This window comes from Rhizophagus irregularis, chromosome 2 (genome assembly GCF_026210795.1).
Source record: "Rhizophagus irregularis chromosome 2, complete sequence".
Lineage (NCBI taxonomy): Eukaryota > Fungi > Glomeromycota > Glomeromycetes > Glomerales > Glomeraceae > Rhizophagus > Rhizophagus irregularis.
This window is the reverse complement of record NC_089430.1, coordinates 1,022,473-1,037,042: the sequence shown is the minus strand read 5'-3', so window position 1 is coordinate 1,037,042 and position 14,570 is coordinate 1,022,473. Positions and strand designations below refer to the sequence as shown.

At 32.4% G+C, this 14,570-nt stretch overlaps 3 protein-coding genes across 3 annotated transcripts; 2 read left to right on the top strand and 1 right to left on the bottom strand.

Moving 5' to 3' along the window:
* Window positions 1–2,344: 2,344 nt before the first annotated feature.
* Window positions 2,345–4,334, bottom strand: OCT59_011669 (uncharacterized protein; the record flags this gene model as incomplete). Its single annotated transcript, XM_066133927.1, has 7 exons — window positions 2,345–2,755; window positions 2,816–3,085; window positions 3,184–3,453; window positions 3,526–3,725; window positions 3,811–3,858; window positions 3,937–3,960; window positions 4,031–4,334. 7 exons carry the CDS (start codon window positions 4,332–4,334, stop codon window positions 2,345–2,347), a joined length of 1,527 nt encoding a protein of 508 aa, XP_065989242.1.
* Window positions 4,335–5,980: 1,646 nt separating this feature from the next.
* On the top strand, window positions 5,981–6,363 carry OCT59_011668 (uncharacterized protein; the record flags this gene model as incomplete). The annotated part of the gene is made up of 2 exons (XM_066133926.1): window positions 5,981–6,188; window positions 6,272–6,363. 2 exons carry the CDS (start codon window positions 5,981–5,983, stop codon window positions 6,361–6,363), a joined length of 300 nt encoding a protein of 99 aa, XP_065989241.1.
* A 5,173-nt stretch (window positions 6,364–11,536) lies between these two features.
* Window positions 11,537–11,767, top strand: OCT59_011667 (uncharacterized protein; the record flags this gene model as incomplete). Its single annotated transcript, XM_066133925.1, has 1 exon — window positions 11,537–11,767. The coding sequence occupies one exon, from the start codon at window positions 11,537–11,539 to the stop codon at window positions 11,765–11,767; it is 231 nt and encodes a 76-aa protein (XP_065989240.1).
* Between the last annotated feature and the right edge of the window lie 2,803 nt (window positions 11,768–14,570).

Here is a 14,570-nt window from a genome sequence, read left to right as displayed (position 1 = left end):
TATTTTTCGGTCGCAAAGATTTTGAAGTGACATGTCGAAAGTGGGCAGAAAGGGAAAACGAAACTGAAGCCTTATTTGACATCTATGATGGGAGGATTTGGATGAGTTTTGAAGATGGCAAAGGAGAACCATTCTTCAAAAAAGAATACGCCGAAACTCATATCGGATTAATGCTAAACATAGATTGGTTTCAACCCTATATAAATTCCCAATATTCTGTTGGTGTAATATATGCCATTATTTGTAACTTACCCCGAAGCGAACGTTTCAAGCCCTACAATATTCTCACACTAGCAGTTATACCCGGTCCTAAAGAGCCAAAGAAACATGAAATCAACAATTACTTATACCCCATCATAAATCAGCTGAATCGGTTATGGGAAGGGTATCATATAAAAACCTACGAATATAACAACGGTCGTTTTATCCGTGGCGCGATAATAGGTTGTGCTAGTGACGTTCCTGCGACTCGAAAATTATGTGGTTTTATATCAGCTCGAATCGCATGTTATCGATGCTATAAATCAGCAAACTTGATAAATAATCAACCCAATTTTGGTGGGTTTGAAGACATTGACGACTGGTTTGTTGAGAGAGATATTAATTTAATAAGGGAGAAGGCACGTGAATGGAAGAAATGTGCAACCGAAGAATCGCGTAAGGCTCATGTCTCACAGTATCATGTTCGTTGGTCGGAAGTATACCAATTACCTTATTTTAATTCTGTGCGCTTTTGCGTAGTTGATCCCATGCACTGCCTCTTTCTCGGGGTAGCAAAGTGGATTGTAATGAAGCTCTGGATCGACGAAGGTATATTAAATAATGAAAAGCTCAAAATAATGCAAGAGCGAGCCGACTTGATAAAATTTCCAAGTGACCTCGGTCGCCGTCCCGTTAGAATAGCCACTGGCGACGGCTTTTCAAATTTTACGGCGGATATGTGGAAAACGTTTGTTCTAATTTTTGCAATACCTATCACATGGAATCTCTTGGGAGAGATCGATCGAAAAATTCTTGCTTATTTCGTACGTTCCTGTAAAATTTTAACAAATCGGGAACTACAAAAAAGTGATCTAAACGAAGCATTTACAAAACTACTCGAAATGAATAAATTAATTGAAAAAAAATACGGACAAAAAAAAAATAAGCCCAAATCTTCATTTATGCCTTCACATATGTGAATGCGCTTTAGATTATGGACCTTTATCCTCATTTTGGTGTTTTAGCTTCGAACGAATGAACGGAATTCTAGGTATGATATATTAATTTCGCCGATTTGAAAATCAGATTGTTTTTTTTAATTTATACAGATTGACCAATTTATTTCTTAAGAAAATAGGATCGTATAAAAATAGCAAACGTAACATTGAACCAGAGCTATTAAAAATAATGGTTGAAAGTTCCTTTTTAAACTATTACCTCACAAATTGCGATAGCAATATATTAAACACCACTTTGGACATTATAAAGCCTAGAAAATCTGCAGGAAGCTTGGCTGCACTTGACGATTTTACAAGTGATGAGTATCAAAATTTTCTGAGGCTTTCACTTATCGAAAATGAATCGGCTTATGGAACAGAACGTTTTCCCGGGTTGTTAATGAAACCGCGCCAAGAAACATGTCTCCCAAACCGCGTCTTGGACTTACTGGTTGAGTTTTATAATAGTTTGTATGAAGAACATTTCGTCCCCATTTATTCTATAACATGTCCAAATAACGATATTGTTGTAATTTCCAAAATTATACAATACGGTAGAATAAGAATTGGGGCGGATATATTTGGTTCCATTCAGGCAGCTCGTCATGAGAAATCATCATACATATTAGCTCGTTTTGAGCAGGAAGATGGAACTATAGACACATACCCCGGTCAAGTTCAATTTTATTTTGAACATACTATTTATTTAAAAAATTCATCATCAACTCATTCGCTAGCACTAGTTAAATGGTACAGGCCGGTCCAAGATCATAGGACAAGATATTTTTGTCAAGTAGACGATGACATAAAATCATGTAATATAGAATTATGGACAAATGGGTTTTATGATATGAGTCGAGATAGTATTATACCGGTACATCATATATTAGGAAAATTTATAAAATGTGATTTTAATATTGGAACGAGAAAGATAAAAGAATATATGGCCGTGATTCCTTTAAATAAAAAAATTTCGTTTTAAAAAACAAATGAATCTTATATAAAATTGTTTATATGTAAATCGGAATGACGAATTTGAATTATATAACATTTGTATTTGATTAAATTATAACTAATTTTTTTTATTAAAGGATATATCATATTTTTATTATATTATTATTATATTATTGTTACATATATTATATTTATAAAACTACTAAAGGGTTATTATTGTTGTTGTTGTTGTTGTTGTTGTTGTTGTCATCGAATTCGTTGTTATTATTATTGGCACTATTGTTATTATTGTCATTCTCATCATTATTGTCATCATCATTATTGTCATCATTATTATTATTGTCATCATTATTATTATTGTCATCATTATTATTATTGTCATCATTATTATCGCCACCTTCATTATGACTTTCATTGCTGTCTTCGCTGTCTTCGCTGTCTTCGCTAACTGGCGCCCAGGTGGAAGAAATCCACCAGTCTGGCATTTTTTCTGTCGGTCTACTTTTATTATCGATGACATTATCTAAACGATGACGCATACGGATTAGACCAGTTCCAATACTCTCCCCGATTTCATCCGCCCTACTTAGAATTCTCCTAATCTAATTAAAAAAAAATATTATTTATAAATGTTATATTGATAAAGAAATAACTTTACATACTCTCGTAGATTTCCATTTTTTTTCATGTATTTTGATTACAGAATTCGATTTATCTAAACGTTCTGGTCTTTTCTCTAGATTTTTTTCATTGTTGGCAAGATTTTCATCTTCCGATGACCACTCATCGGAATGAAGTTCCGAGATCACTACAATTTTTTCACAATCTTTCATGTACTCGTCCCAGGTAATTTCTTGAGGTTTGCAGTCATTTAAAACCTTGTCTTTTGTGTTAATCATGTGTTGTAAACCGCGTTTACGTCGCGTCATTTTCTGTTAAAAAGTTAATTAATAGTTAATTAATAATGTTAATTGATTGCATAGACAATTAGAAATAATTGACAAATTTTGCATTTTATTAAATTTCGTACTTGGTCTCGCCGAGAAGTCATATGTTGACGTCTACTGTGCGTATCTAATTTGCCATCCTGGGTTATTTTCCAGATATCTCGGCGAGACTTATGAAGCTGTTTGATTACATTAACAATCTCGGTATCGTATACTTCAATCGATGGATTCATTGCCGCTTTTACCGCTGGTAAAAGTTTTTTGTTTATTGATTTCTTCTGGTCACTAAACGTTTGTGAAACATCAAATGAAATTCTGGAACCTAAATTATTAATGATTTGAACAACTTCATCCTATTTAAAATAATAATGAATATGATTAAAGATTATAAAAGATAAATATTTTATAATAGAGGTGTAACTTACACGAAGTGTTTTTTTAAAGCCTGGAGTCATTGGTGATAGTTTTTTTCCTTTATTTCTGCTTATTACGGGTGATAGACTTCGATTAACACTTGTTGTTATACTCGCGATCGTCTTATCACTGGAATGGCTGGAGTTACTGCCTGTCAAAGCCTCCAGTCGACTAGACAATTGTGATACCGCGCTTTTTAGTTCTTGAATTTCTTGATTTAATAATTTTATAATAGGAAAAACAGTTATGCAAAGAAGCGCGAAGTTGATGAAGCGATGATATGAATGGGTCCTCACCTAAAGATTGCGAAGATTGCTCTTCTTGATGATGTTGCTGTTGTCCACCTATCAGAAGTTAATAAAATATTATAAATTTATTATATTTTTAATTGATTTGATAATAATATATATATATATAACCACCTTCCGATAAATCCGGCAAATTTCCTATTATTTTACAAGTAATTAGTACAGGTCATATTAAATATAATTTCAATAAAAATATAAATAATAATACTTTTTGTTAACGATCTCCCCCTAGAGGGGAGAGAGGATTGTTGAGAATGAGAATTGGAAGAACGAGAATGATAATGATGTCGACGTTGACGAGAGTGAGAGGATAGAAAGGAGGAGAGAGAATGATAATGGTGTCGAGAACGAGAATGATGTCGACGTCGACGTCGACGAGTGAGGAGGAGGAGGGAGGAGGAGGAGAGAGAATCATAATGGTGTCGAGAACGAGAATGATGTCGACGTCGACGTCGACGAGAGTGAGAGGAGGGAGAGGGGAGAGAGAACGAGAATGATGTCGACGTCGACATCGATGGGAGTGAGAGGAAGGAGATTGATGATATTGCTGAGAGCGACCCTGAGAAGGAGAACGAGGATGTGATTCGCTACGTGAAATAGGAATAAGCGTCAATTTATTTTTTTTTTTATTTTAATAATGTAAAGAAACAAGATTGAAACGAAAAGAAAGGTGAAAAATCACCTATTTAACTATTACTTACATCATTAAAATAATATCATAATCGTTATCTCTTAATTAAAAATTAATATCATCGATATCACTTAATTAAATTAATATCATCGATATCACTAAATTAATTATCATGTGTATATCACTATTAAAATTAAACTAAAAATTGATACCATCGATATCACTTAATTAATTATCATGTATATATCACTATTAAAAATCGCAAAATAAAATTTACTTAGCAAAATAATCAATCAACCATCGTTCTAAAATTCGATAAAGGGATGGAGAAAGTTTTATATAAATAATTATTGATTTGTTTGTTCACGTGAAATATTAACAAATAATTATACTACGATTATTGCCGTTTTCGACAATTGGAATGTCGAACAATATAAGGCGATTTTATAGTAACCAATCAATTGACAAAAGTATTTTTTTAATCATGATTGTTGCAATTGGGCGTATGTATCAGTTTGGAAACGGCTAAACTATCACTCGTAAATACTAACCATTGTGGGTCCAGAGTGAAAATTCATGTGATTTGCAAATTTTTAGACATTCCGGACCTATAGACCTTAAGGGACAGGTCTATTTAAATAATTACTTGCACTAGTTAAATGGTATAAACCGATTCATGATTTTCAAGATAAGATTTTATTGTCAAGTATATAACGACATAAAATCATGTAATATAGAATTATGGATAGAGATAGTATAATACCAATATATAATGTATTATTACATGTAATTTAATGTTGAAGTGAGAAAGATAAAAAATTTATATGGCAGTTATTCCTTTAAATAAAAAAATAACATTTTAATAAAATGAATTTTCTATAAATTTGAATAACGTTATTAAAAATCGGCTCAAATCTCAAAATAATATATTACTAATTTAAAGTTGCTATTCTCCTTATTCTAAAAATAATTATTCTAAAATTCACGTGTATTTTCATCAGCTTGTTCGTGTTTTTCAGGACGCGTATTTTTATTATATAAAGTCTACCTTTCATCATTCCATGCCCTTTACTTTCGCTCAATAATTTTTGTCTTTTCATCAATTATATTTTATTAACGCCATTATGGGTTCTCGCCATTCCACAACCTCGCAGAAAAAATCTAAGAAGCGTTTTAAGACGCTCAAAGCGAAGCGTATGACGACCGTAAAATTTTTGAAAAGTGGGTATCGTACGCAAGGTTCATGGTTGTATTTCTCTAATGGAGTCGCCTGTAGACGGAGTTTTATACTCCCAGAGCTGTCCGGTTCTTAGATGGGTCACCTGAAGACGAGGTCTTGTACCTCCAGGGCAGTCTCGGTTCTTAAATGGAACAATCCTGAAGAATGCTTCCAAGGACTATCGACTTATTCACTTAGCTTTTGCTAACCACCCATTATTTTTATATATATGTATTTTTTTTTATTGCTCAGTGAATGTCGATTGTTATAACAGAGGCCTGGGAACATGCCTTGCGGAGTTAAAAGCAATGAAAAAAGCATTAGATGCTTCGCAAACCAAGATACAAGAGCTCCAAAATGCTCATCGTAGGACTACTAATGCACTACAAGAGCTCCAAAATGCTTACCAAAGGACTATTAATGCACTCTGGGACGCAGAAGATAGGGTTGAGGAGCTGGAGAACCATGAAGTAGAATCAATTTCTACTCTTCACCGGCAAATACGCAAATTACGATGTAAGTATCTTCCTTATTACTTAAAAATATCTTTGTCCTATTATTTCATATTATTTCATTAACATATCTTTTGTTAATTTCAGCGGAAAATCAAACTCTAAAAAATCCGAGAAACTTATTACGTTCGCGCTCCAACTTACCTGATAATAATAATAATAATAATAAAAAAAATTAAAATAATTTTTTTTTTAAATAATTATGTTCTCTTTTTCTTATATGGTATAAGTATATTTCCATTTGTTAAGTTAAGAAGCACTTAACTAATTTTCCACCTAAGGTCCTAAGTTTATTATCTTTAAGTATATCGTGAAGGTTTAATTCACTTATTTTCCAATGCTTCCTTTTTTTCTTCTCTATCCGAATTTTCATTGTTATGAAGTCGGTACATTAGTGTATATATATATATATATTAAAATTATTAAGTCTGCAGTATTACCGCGACAGTATTATACTTTAAATCGGCAAAGATATGCTGTAATCGGCATGGCTATATTTAAAGGAGCGAATTCCGATTTGTACATCAGACCTGCGATATGAAAAGCGAACAATACTATATAATAATAACAACATCCGAATTTAATATCGGTTTTATTTAACAAAGATTGGTCATTAAAAATTGGTATTTCCGACTGAATTATCGGATTTCATTGAAAGCTATACTGAAATTGGCATGGCTATATTTAAAGGAGCGAATTCCGATTTGTACATCAGACCTGCGATATGAAAAGCGAACAATACTATATAATAATAACAACATCCGAATTTAATATCGGTTTTATTTAACAAAGATCGGTCATTAAAAATTGGTATTTCCGACTGAATTATCGGATTTCATCGAAAGCTATACTGAAATTGGCATGGCTATATTTAAAGGAGCGAATTCCGATTTGTACATCAGACCTGCGATATGAAAAGCGAACAATACTATATAATAATAACAACATCTGAATTTAATATCGGTTTTATTTAACAAAGATCGGTCATTAAAAATTGGTATTTCCGACTGAATTATCGGATTTCATCGAAAGCTATACTGAAATTGGCATGGCTATATTTAAAGGAGCAAATTCCGATTTGTACATCAAACCTCCGATATGAAAAGCGGACAATACTATATAATAATAACAACATCCGAATTTAATATTAACAAAGATCGGCCATTAAAAATTGGTATTTCCGACTGATGTATCAGATTTTATTAAAAATTGGCATAAATGGGCAAATCTATACATAAATACGCGAAAAATCGGCATGTATATGCTAATATCGGCAAAACTATTTTAAAAGGGTCAAAATCCGATTTTTTTTCATTCGACCTGTGTTAATCATAACGTATAAATAATAGTTATCAAAAACCAATTAATGGGTATATCCTTCTAGGATAAAGTCCTAGTTACTCCAGTTCTACTTTGTACCCAAAGGGTAGATGGAATCTAGAACAAGACGGTTAGTTCATAGGGCAAGACGCTCATGCGAAAGAAGAACGTAGACAGCTGTGCTGCAGGGTGCTCAGAGGGCACTGTCTACATGGAAAACTTGTTACCAATGGTAACAGGTTTGAGTAACTGCGGGAGAGTGCTACCATTTCATAGACCAAGGATTTTTCGTATACATCTCAAAGGATACCCTCCAGATATATTCTCTACTAAAGTTTCTAGAACCAATCATATGTTTGCGATTCCTGCACGTAATGAGATCAATAAATATAACAACTGTAGCTTTAACTAGTTTCACCCATTCCATCGTTACAATGTAAGACCGTAAACATGTCCCATAGTGATATCGAAACTGGCTTCGCCTATAAAATAATGCTCAATATCGTAATGATTTGTGTTGATGACATATTAATTCCATTATAATACGAATATGTATGATGATAATAAAGCCTCCATGTTTTTGGTAACGATAAAGTCGGTAGATGTCTATAGTTTGTAACGACAGATGTTTATCTTGTTACAATAATGAACAACAGATAAAAAACAAACAGTAGGTATTAGTAGATAGTGAATGTCATTAGATTCTTAATAGTTTTGACTATCTTCCCGTTCGATTCCACTCTGTTATTAACATAGTGTCAAATGTTCCAGTTAAAGCTTTCTGCTCCGAAAAAAGTATACTATAGTACTAGAGGATTTTTTAAGACACACACGTAACAAAAATAACTACACAACTTTTGCTTATCTCTATTTTATTATAGAGCAACATTACATTAATAGGTTTATTATTTCTTCACATAACAGGAATGGAACGATCAAGAAAGTCAATTTGACATGTGCCAACTGTGTCGATTATCTCATGTAACACTAGTTATAGAAATTCCATGCCTGAATTGTTTCGTCCCAAAGGAATATTTACCGTACTGAACTAGCATTTGTTTTAACCCTGTCACAATCGAGTTTATTTTTTTTTTATACTAATTGTGTATTACAGTATCACGATTATATGTAATACTACTATAATTATACCCCTGTAATATACTAAATAAATATTTTAGACACATAGATCATATAACAACATACGAACAAGATTTATGAAAAAAATCTTTTTCGCTTTGCTGTTTCCGTTTTCTAGTAATAAATGTTTTAACATTAGTGGGAACTGGGAACTCTTCTCTTTCCATTTTTGTGAACAGTTAAAGACAACCAATTTCGAGAACATATAATCTACTGAGAGTATTGTTTTAGTTTTTTAGTGAACTCTAAAGGGAATAAAGTGTCGCTTGGAGATTACGGAAGAAATGCATATTCCACATATAGTGAAAGAAAGTTACAGAAAAAATAGTCAAACTACTAGACTGTGATCCATTATGAGTATAATAGATACAATAGATATAATAGGTATAATAGAGGTTATTATTATCGTGACAGAAGATATGAAAAGAAAGTTTCACCAAAGATGAGTCCTATTATCTCCCAGTAACTGTCGGTGAATTATCTGGTGGATCGCACTCATATACTGGATCATCGTATCTTTTTTTCTGAATGACGTGGTAATTTATGCGAAAGAAACTTCATCATGCGGAATCGATCACCTGAAGATGCGCAGGCAATATCGGGAAAATTCTTGCCCAACCTTTTTTCTGGCTGCTTCTTTTTTATGAGTCCGTATCACACGGTTTAGCTGAAAGGCACTTCGTATATATTATGCACATAAATTAGGTAGAAGTAAAGATGTAAGAATTTCGTCATACTGTATGAAGCCATTTTTACTCGAAGGTTCTAGCAACAGTTTTACATAACTAATAAAGACTAAAGCTCTGAATGGGTCGGGTCGGTTCGGTTTTTTTGCGGTTCGGGTAGAACGAAAACCGAAATGGAACCGAACCGGAACCGTCCGGTTCAGTTCGGTTCTATCCAAAATTAATAAAAATGCGAAAAAATGAATATACGACCATCCAGTGACGAGCCATAGCTCGTTGGAATCCTCTCATCGAGACGCGTCGAATGGTGGTAAAACCAAGTCTCTACCATCGATAGTTCACGAGATAGAACATGGTGAGTGTTTCTTAAAAAATTTGTATTACAAAACGATCCATTGATGCTAGAGACATGAATTTACCACCATTCGATGCATCTCAACGAGTCGAATCTAATGAGCTATAATTCATCTTTTTACAATCACTGGATGGTCGTGTATTCGTTTTTTCGCATTTTTTTTAAATTTTCGAACGTCAAAAATTAAAATTCCAATACAAGCGATTAAACGCTATATATTGATCACACAAAGACGAATTTTAGCTCATTGGATTCGTCTCACTGAGACGAGTCGAATGGTGGTAAGACAAGTCTCTAGCATCGATAGATCGTAAGATAGCCCATAATGAGTGTTTCTTAAACAATTCGCATTAGAAAACGATCTATCGATGCTAGTGACATCATTTTACCACCATTCGACTCGTCTCAGTGAGACGAATCCAATGAGCTAAAATTCGTCTTTGTGTGATCAATAGATAGCGTTTAATCGCTTGTATCGGAATTTTAATTTTTGACGTTCGAAAATTTAAAAAAAAATGCGAAAAAACGAATACACGACCATCCAGTGATTGTAAAAAGACGAATTATAGCTCATTAGATTCGTCTCGTCGAGATGCGTCGAATGGTGGTATATTCATGTCTCTAGCATCAATGGATCGTTTTCTAATGCAAATTTTTTAAGAAACACTCATCATATGCTATCTCGTGATCTATCGATGCTAGAGACTTGATTTTACCATTATTCGACGCGTCTTGATGAGAGGATTCCAACGAGCTATGGCTCGTCCTTGTACGATCACTGGATAGTCGCATATTCGTTTTTTCGCATTTTTTCTTAATTTCGGATAGAACTGAACTGAACCGGACAGTTCCAAGTCCAAAACCGAACCGAGAACCGAACTGAATTTTTTGCCGGTTCCGGATCGGTTCCCGGTTCAAACCAGAACCGTTCAGAGCTTTAATAAAGACATGTCGTTTTACATTTGTAGATCGATTGTGTTGATAGAATTAATCGAAAAAGGAAATTATGCTATTAGAATCTAGATCCCAGATAAACGGTAGATTTTACCATCCTATTAATATTAGTGCATGTAAATTACGTGTATAGGCTAATCACTCGTTGATCCACTTTTGAATAGGAATATATCCCAACATGTGCGATTCATTATCGATTCAATAGATGAAATAGAGGGTATTCTACCGCAATATGTTTTATGTGCAGTATTAAGGGTCATTCAACCAGCTAGTCCAAAGTGACTCCATCAGTTGGATAATTTTTTACCAAAATCATCTGTCCTGTGTGATGTGATATTAATTTTCACATACATTTATTACTCTTTCAAAGAAATACACATAATTTTTTTCAATGAGGACATTCGCAGAAGGCAACCTGAGTATTCTATAAAAGGGAAGGGTTTATCAGTTCTTGATGATATTAGTAATAAAAAATCATATGTTGTTAGTGTGTGGAAACCCTACAATTGTATCAGGGTCTACAATCTTTTACTCCCTATGAAAGTACCATAATTTTCCCATATCATTAACCGCAGTGATTAGCAGATCACTTGGTGAAATGGGTGATTGATAATTGAATCATAAATAAGTAGCATTAATCATGGGCAATAATTACAGAATCATGGTGGACGTCAAGTTGATCTGCTGACTCTTCAAATGTATCGAAAAAAATTCTAAAGCGTTCACCGTTCTTATCCACACCACCAATTATATTGATGATCTTAAAGAGAAAATTTACGAAAAGTCAAGATGACAAATAATGATTTCCTTGATATTGAAGCCGATGACTTAAGTTTGTGAAAGGTAGAAATTGATAATAACGGTGAAGAATATTCTTATCTTGTCTTGAATAACGATAAAATGAAAAATATGATAAAGCTTCGAGGAAAGGTTGAAGATTTTTGGGATGACGAAGAAAGGCTACCAAAAGAAGGCTGTACACATGTTATCGTTGATTCCTTGCTTCTATCTATAAATAGGGAATTAGCTAAAATGAATCAGATCAATCAGGATATAATAGATCAGCTGAACCGTTTGGCAATACGTGGTACCGATGAGTTAGATGTCCATGGTAATGGATTCATGTGTTAATGCTACCCAGAGGAATAGAGCAAAAAACCTGGAGAGTAATGCATTGTACATACTATTGTGCACATGAGAAGGTAAATACTTGACTAGATAGGCTTTTGTCTTCTGACATAATAAACAGCGTAAACAATTATACCAGTGATATCTGTGCCTCCATACGAACACACCAAAGGTACCTCCACATCGGTAATGTTTTAGGAGTCAGGATCCACGTGAAATCCTTATTTTCCGTAAATAGTAAAGATTTGCGTGGATCCTTCCCCACCTCAACGGATCCTTGGAATTAAAAAGTTTAAAGAATCCCTAAGGATAGGAAAGAATCCTTAGGGATATTTATTTAATTTTTATTAATATATTATTTATTGATTTTTATTAAAATCTATTTATTAATTTATATATTTAATGTGTATTTATTTATCTTTAATATTATTGTATATATTATGTATTTCTCCAGTTAATAAAAATAAAACAATAATTTAAATATAAAATACAAAAACAACTAATAAATAAAGTTAAAAAAAAATAATTATGTAAGTTTCACAATGAAACTTATTGCTTTTCCTTAATTCTTCTGTTGATATCCAGACAACCTAAAAAAAATTAAACATTATTTAACGCTTTTATTAAAAAGGAAGCAATTGAAGTTTCGCAATGAAACTTACCTATTATTAAATTATTTTCTCTCTAATCGATACCCCAGATCATAGTATAATGTCAATAGCGTCATTTGATTTTGAAGCAGGAGGGTTATCAATCCTAATTGCTTGCATGGCTTTTACAATATCCGGGTGATTTCCAATTGAAAAAGTATCAATCTGTTTGTGGATTCACTAATAGCTGATCTATAGCAAGCGATAGTATTCCTCTATTGAAACCTACTCGTCTAAAAAAAAGAGAAAGATTGAAACGTTAATAAACATTTTATTAAAATAAATAATTTAAAGAAGTCTTCACTTACCAAGTTCCCACACGTCTAAAGAAATCAAAAGAAATGGCCATCTAAAAAGAAAAAAATTAAACATTAGTAGATATTTCGCTACAGTAAAATAAAAATTTAAATAATTCCCCACCAGTTTCTAACGCATTAATGACCCATTCCATCTAAAGAAAAGAAAAAATTGATTTTTTTTGTTTTCAATACACTTGTTGAAATAACTTATAGTGCGTGTCTAATACTGAAATTAATCCGAAAGATGTCATCTTCAATATCTTTTTTCCTTTGCCGTTATTCTGTAAGTATTTTACGTCCAGAGATATTTAAAAAAAAAACGCCTAAAAAAAATGAAAATGAGCAGTTAGTAATGCTCATTAATATAAAAAAATCTGAAATAACTTCTTTTTTTGTTACTTACCAGTATCCAAGTTGAAAAAAACACCTAAAAAAGAAAAAAAAATGAATATTTAGTATTCGTCAAAATAAAAAAAAAAATTGAAACAAATTTTTTATGAAACTTACTGGTATCCCACATCAAAAAAATTCCTAAAAAAGAGAAAAAACGAACAATTAGCAATGTTTGTTAAAATAAACAAAAAGAAAAAAAATAATTTTTTTTACACACCGGTATTCTGCGTCTAGAAAGGCTCAAAACCACCTAAAAAAAAGAAAACGAACAGTTAGTGATGTTCATTAAAATAAATAAAAAGAAAAAAAATAATTTTTTTTTCTTACTTGCCAGTATTTCACGTCCAAAAAGGCTCAAAATCACCTAAAAAAGAAAACGAACAGTTAGTAATGTTCGTTAATATAAAAAAATGAAATTTTTTTTGTTTACTTGTAAAAGTCCTATTCGAATATCCAAACCCAAAAAAGAAAAAATAGAATAGTTAATAATATTCATTAATATGAAAAAATGAATAATATTTTTTTACTTGCCGAAATCCATGTTCAAGTACCTGAAAAAAAGGACGTCTAAAAAAAGGAAATAAAATGAAACGTTAGTTAAGGCAACATATCATTAAAATAAATAAAAAATTAAAGTGTAAGCTTACCGAAATGCCACATGCAAAGGAAATCTGAAAGAACCTAAAAAGAAAAGACCCGACTATCTAAAAAAAGAAAAATGAAAATGAAACATTAGTTAATGTTCCGTTAAAATAAAAAAAATTGTAAAAAAAAACTTGCCGCAAGAAAATCTGAAAGAACCGTCTAAAAAAGAAATAACTGTTAGAAACCATTCATTAAAAGAAAGAAAAAAAAAGTTTAAAACTTACCAGAATATCACCTTCTAGGGATCGGAATCGATTTTACAATAATCGAATTTATCGAAAATTGATAAGAATCGATTTTAAATCGATTATTGAACAAAAATCGAAATTTATACTTGTCGTCGAAATTCATGAATTTTGGCATTTTGGCTATACCGTAATTAATTCGGCGAAATCCGTAAATTATCTGTAATGCCGTAAATAAGTTTATAATGCCGGTAATGCCAGTAATGCCGGCCGAATTTTTGTTGTTATATTACGTGACATTACACAAAATTCCAAAAAAGGAAATTTTGCTTTCCATCAAAAATGGAGAATCGAGTTACACAATGGTTACACCATATTCCAAAAAAGGAAATTATCATGAAGATCATTTAACTCTGGCCGAACTTAATGCCTTACAGCAAAATTCAAAATATATGGGACACTTAAGAATTTTGATTGTCGGGTTGTCGGGTAGCCGGGTTACTCAGCAATAGGTTATTTTATAAATAACACGTGACATGAGTGTAATAGTAGTATATCAGATTATATAATAACCTACTGCCGAGTAACCCGGCTACCCGACAACCCAACAATCAAAATTCTCAAGTGTCCCGTA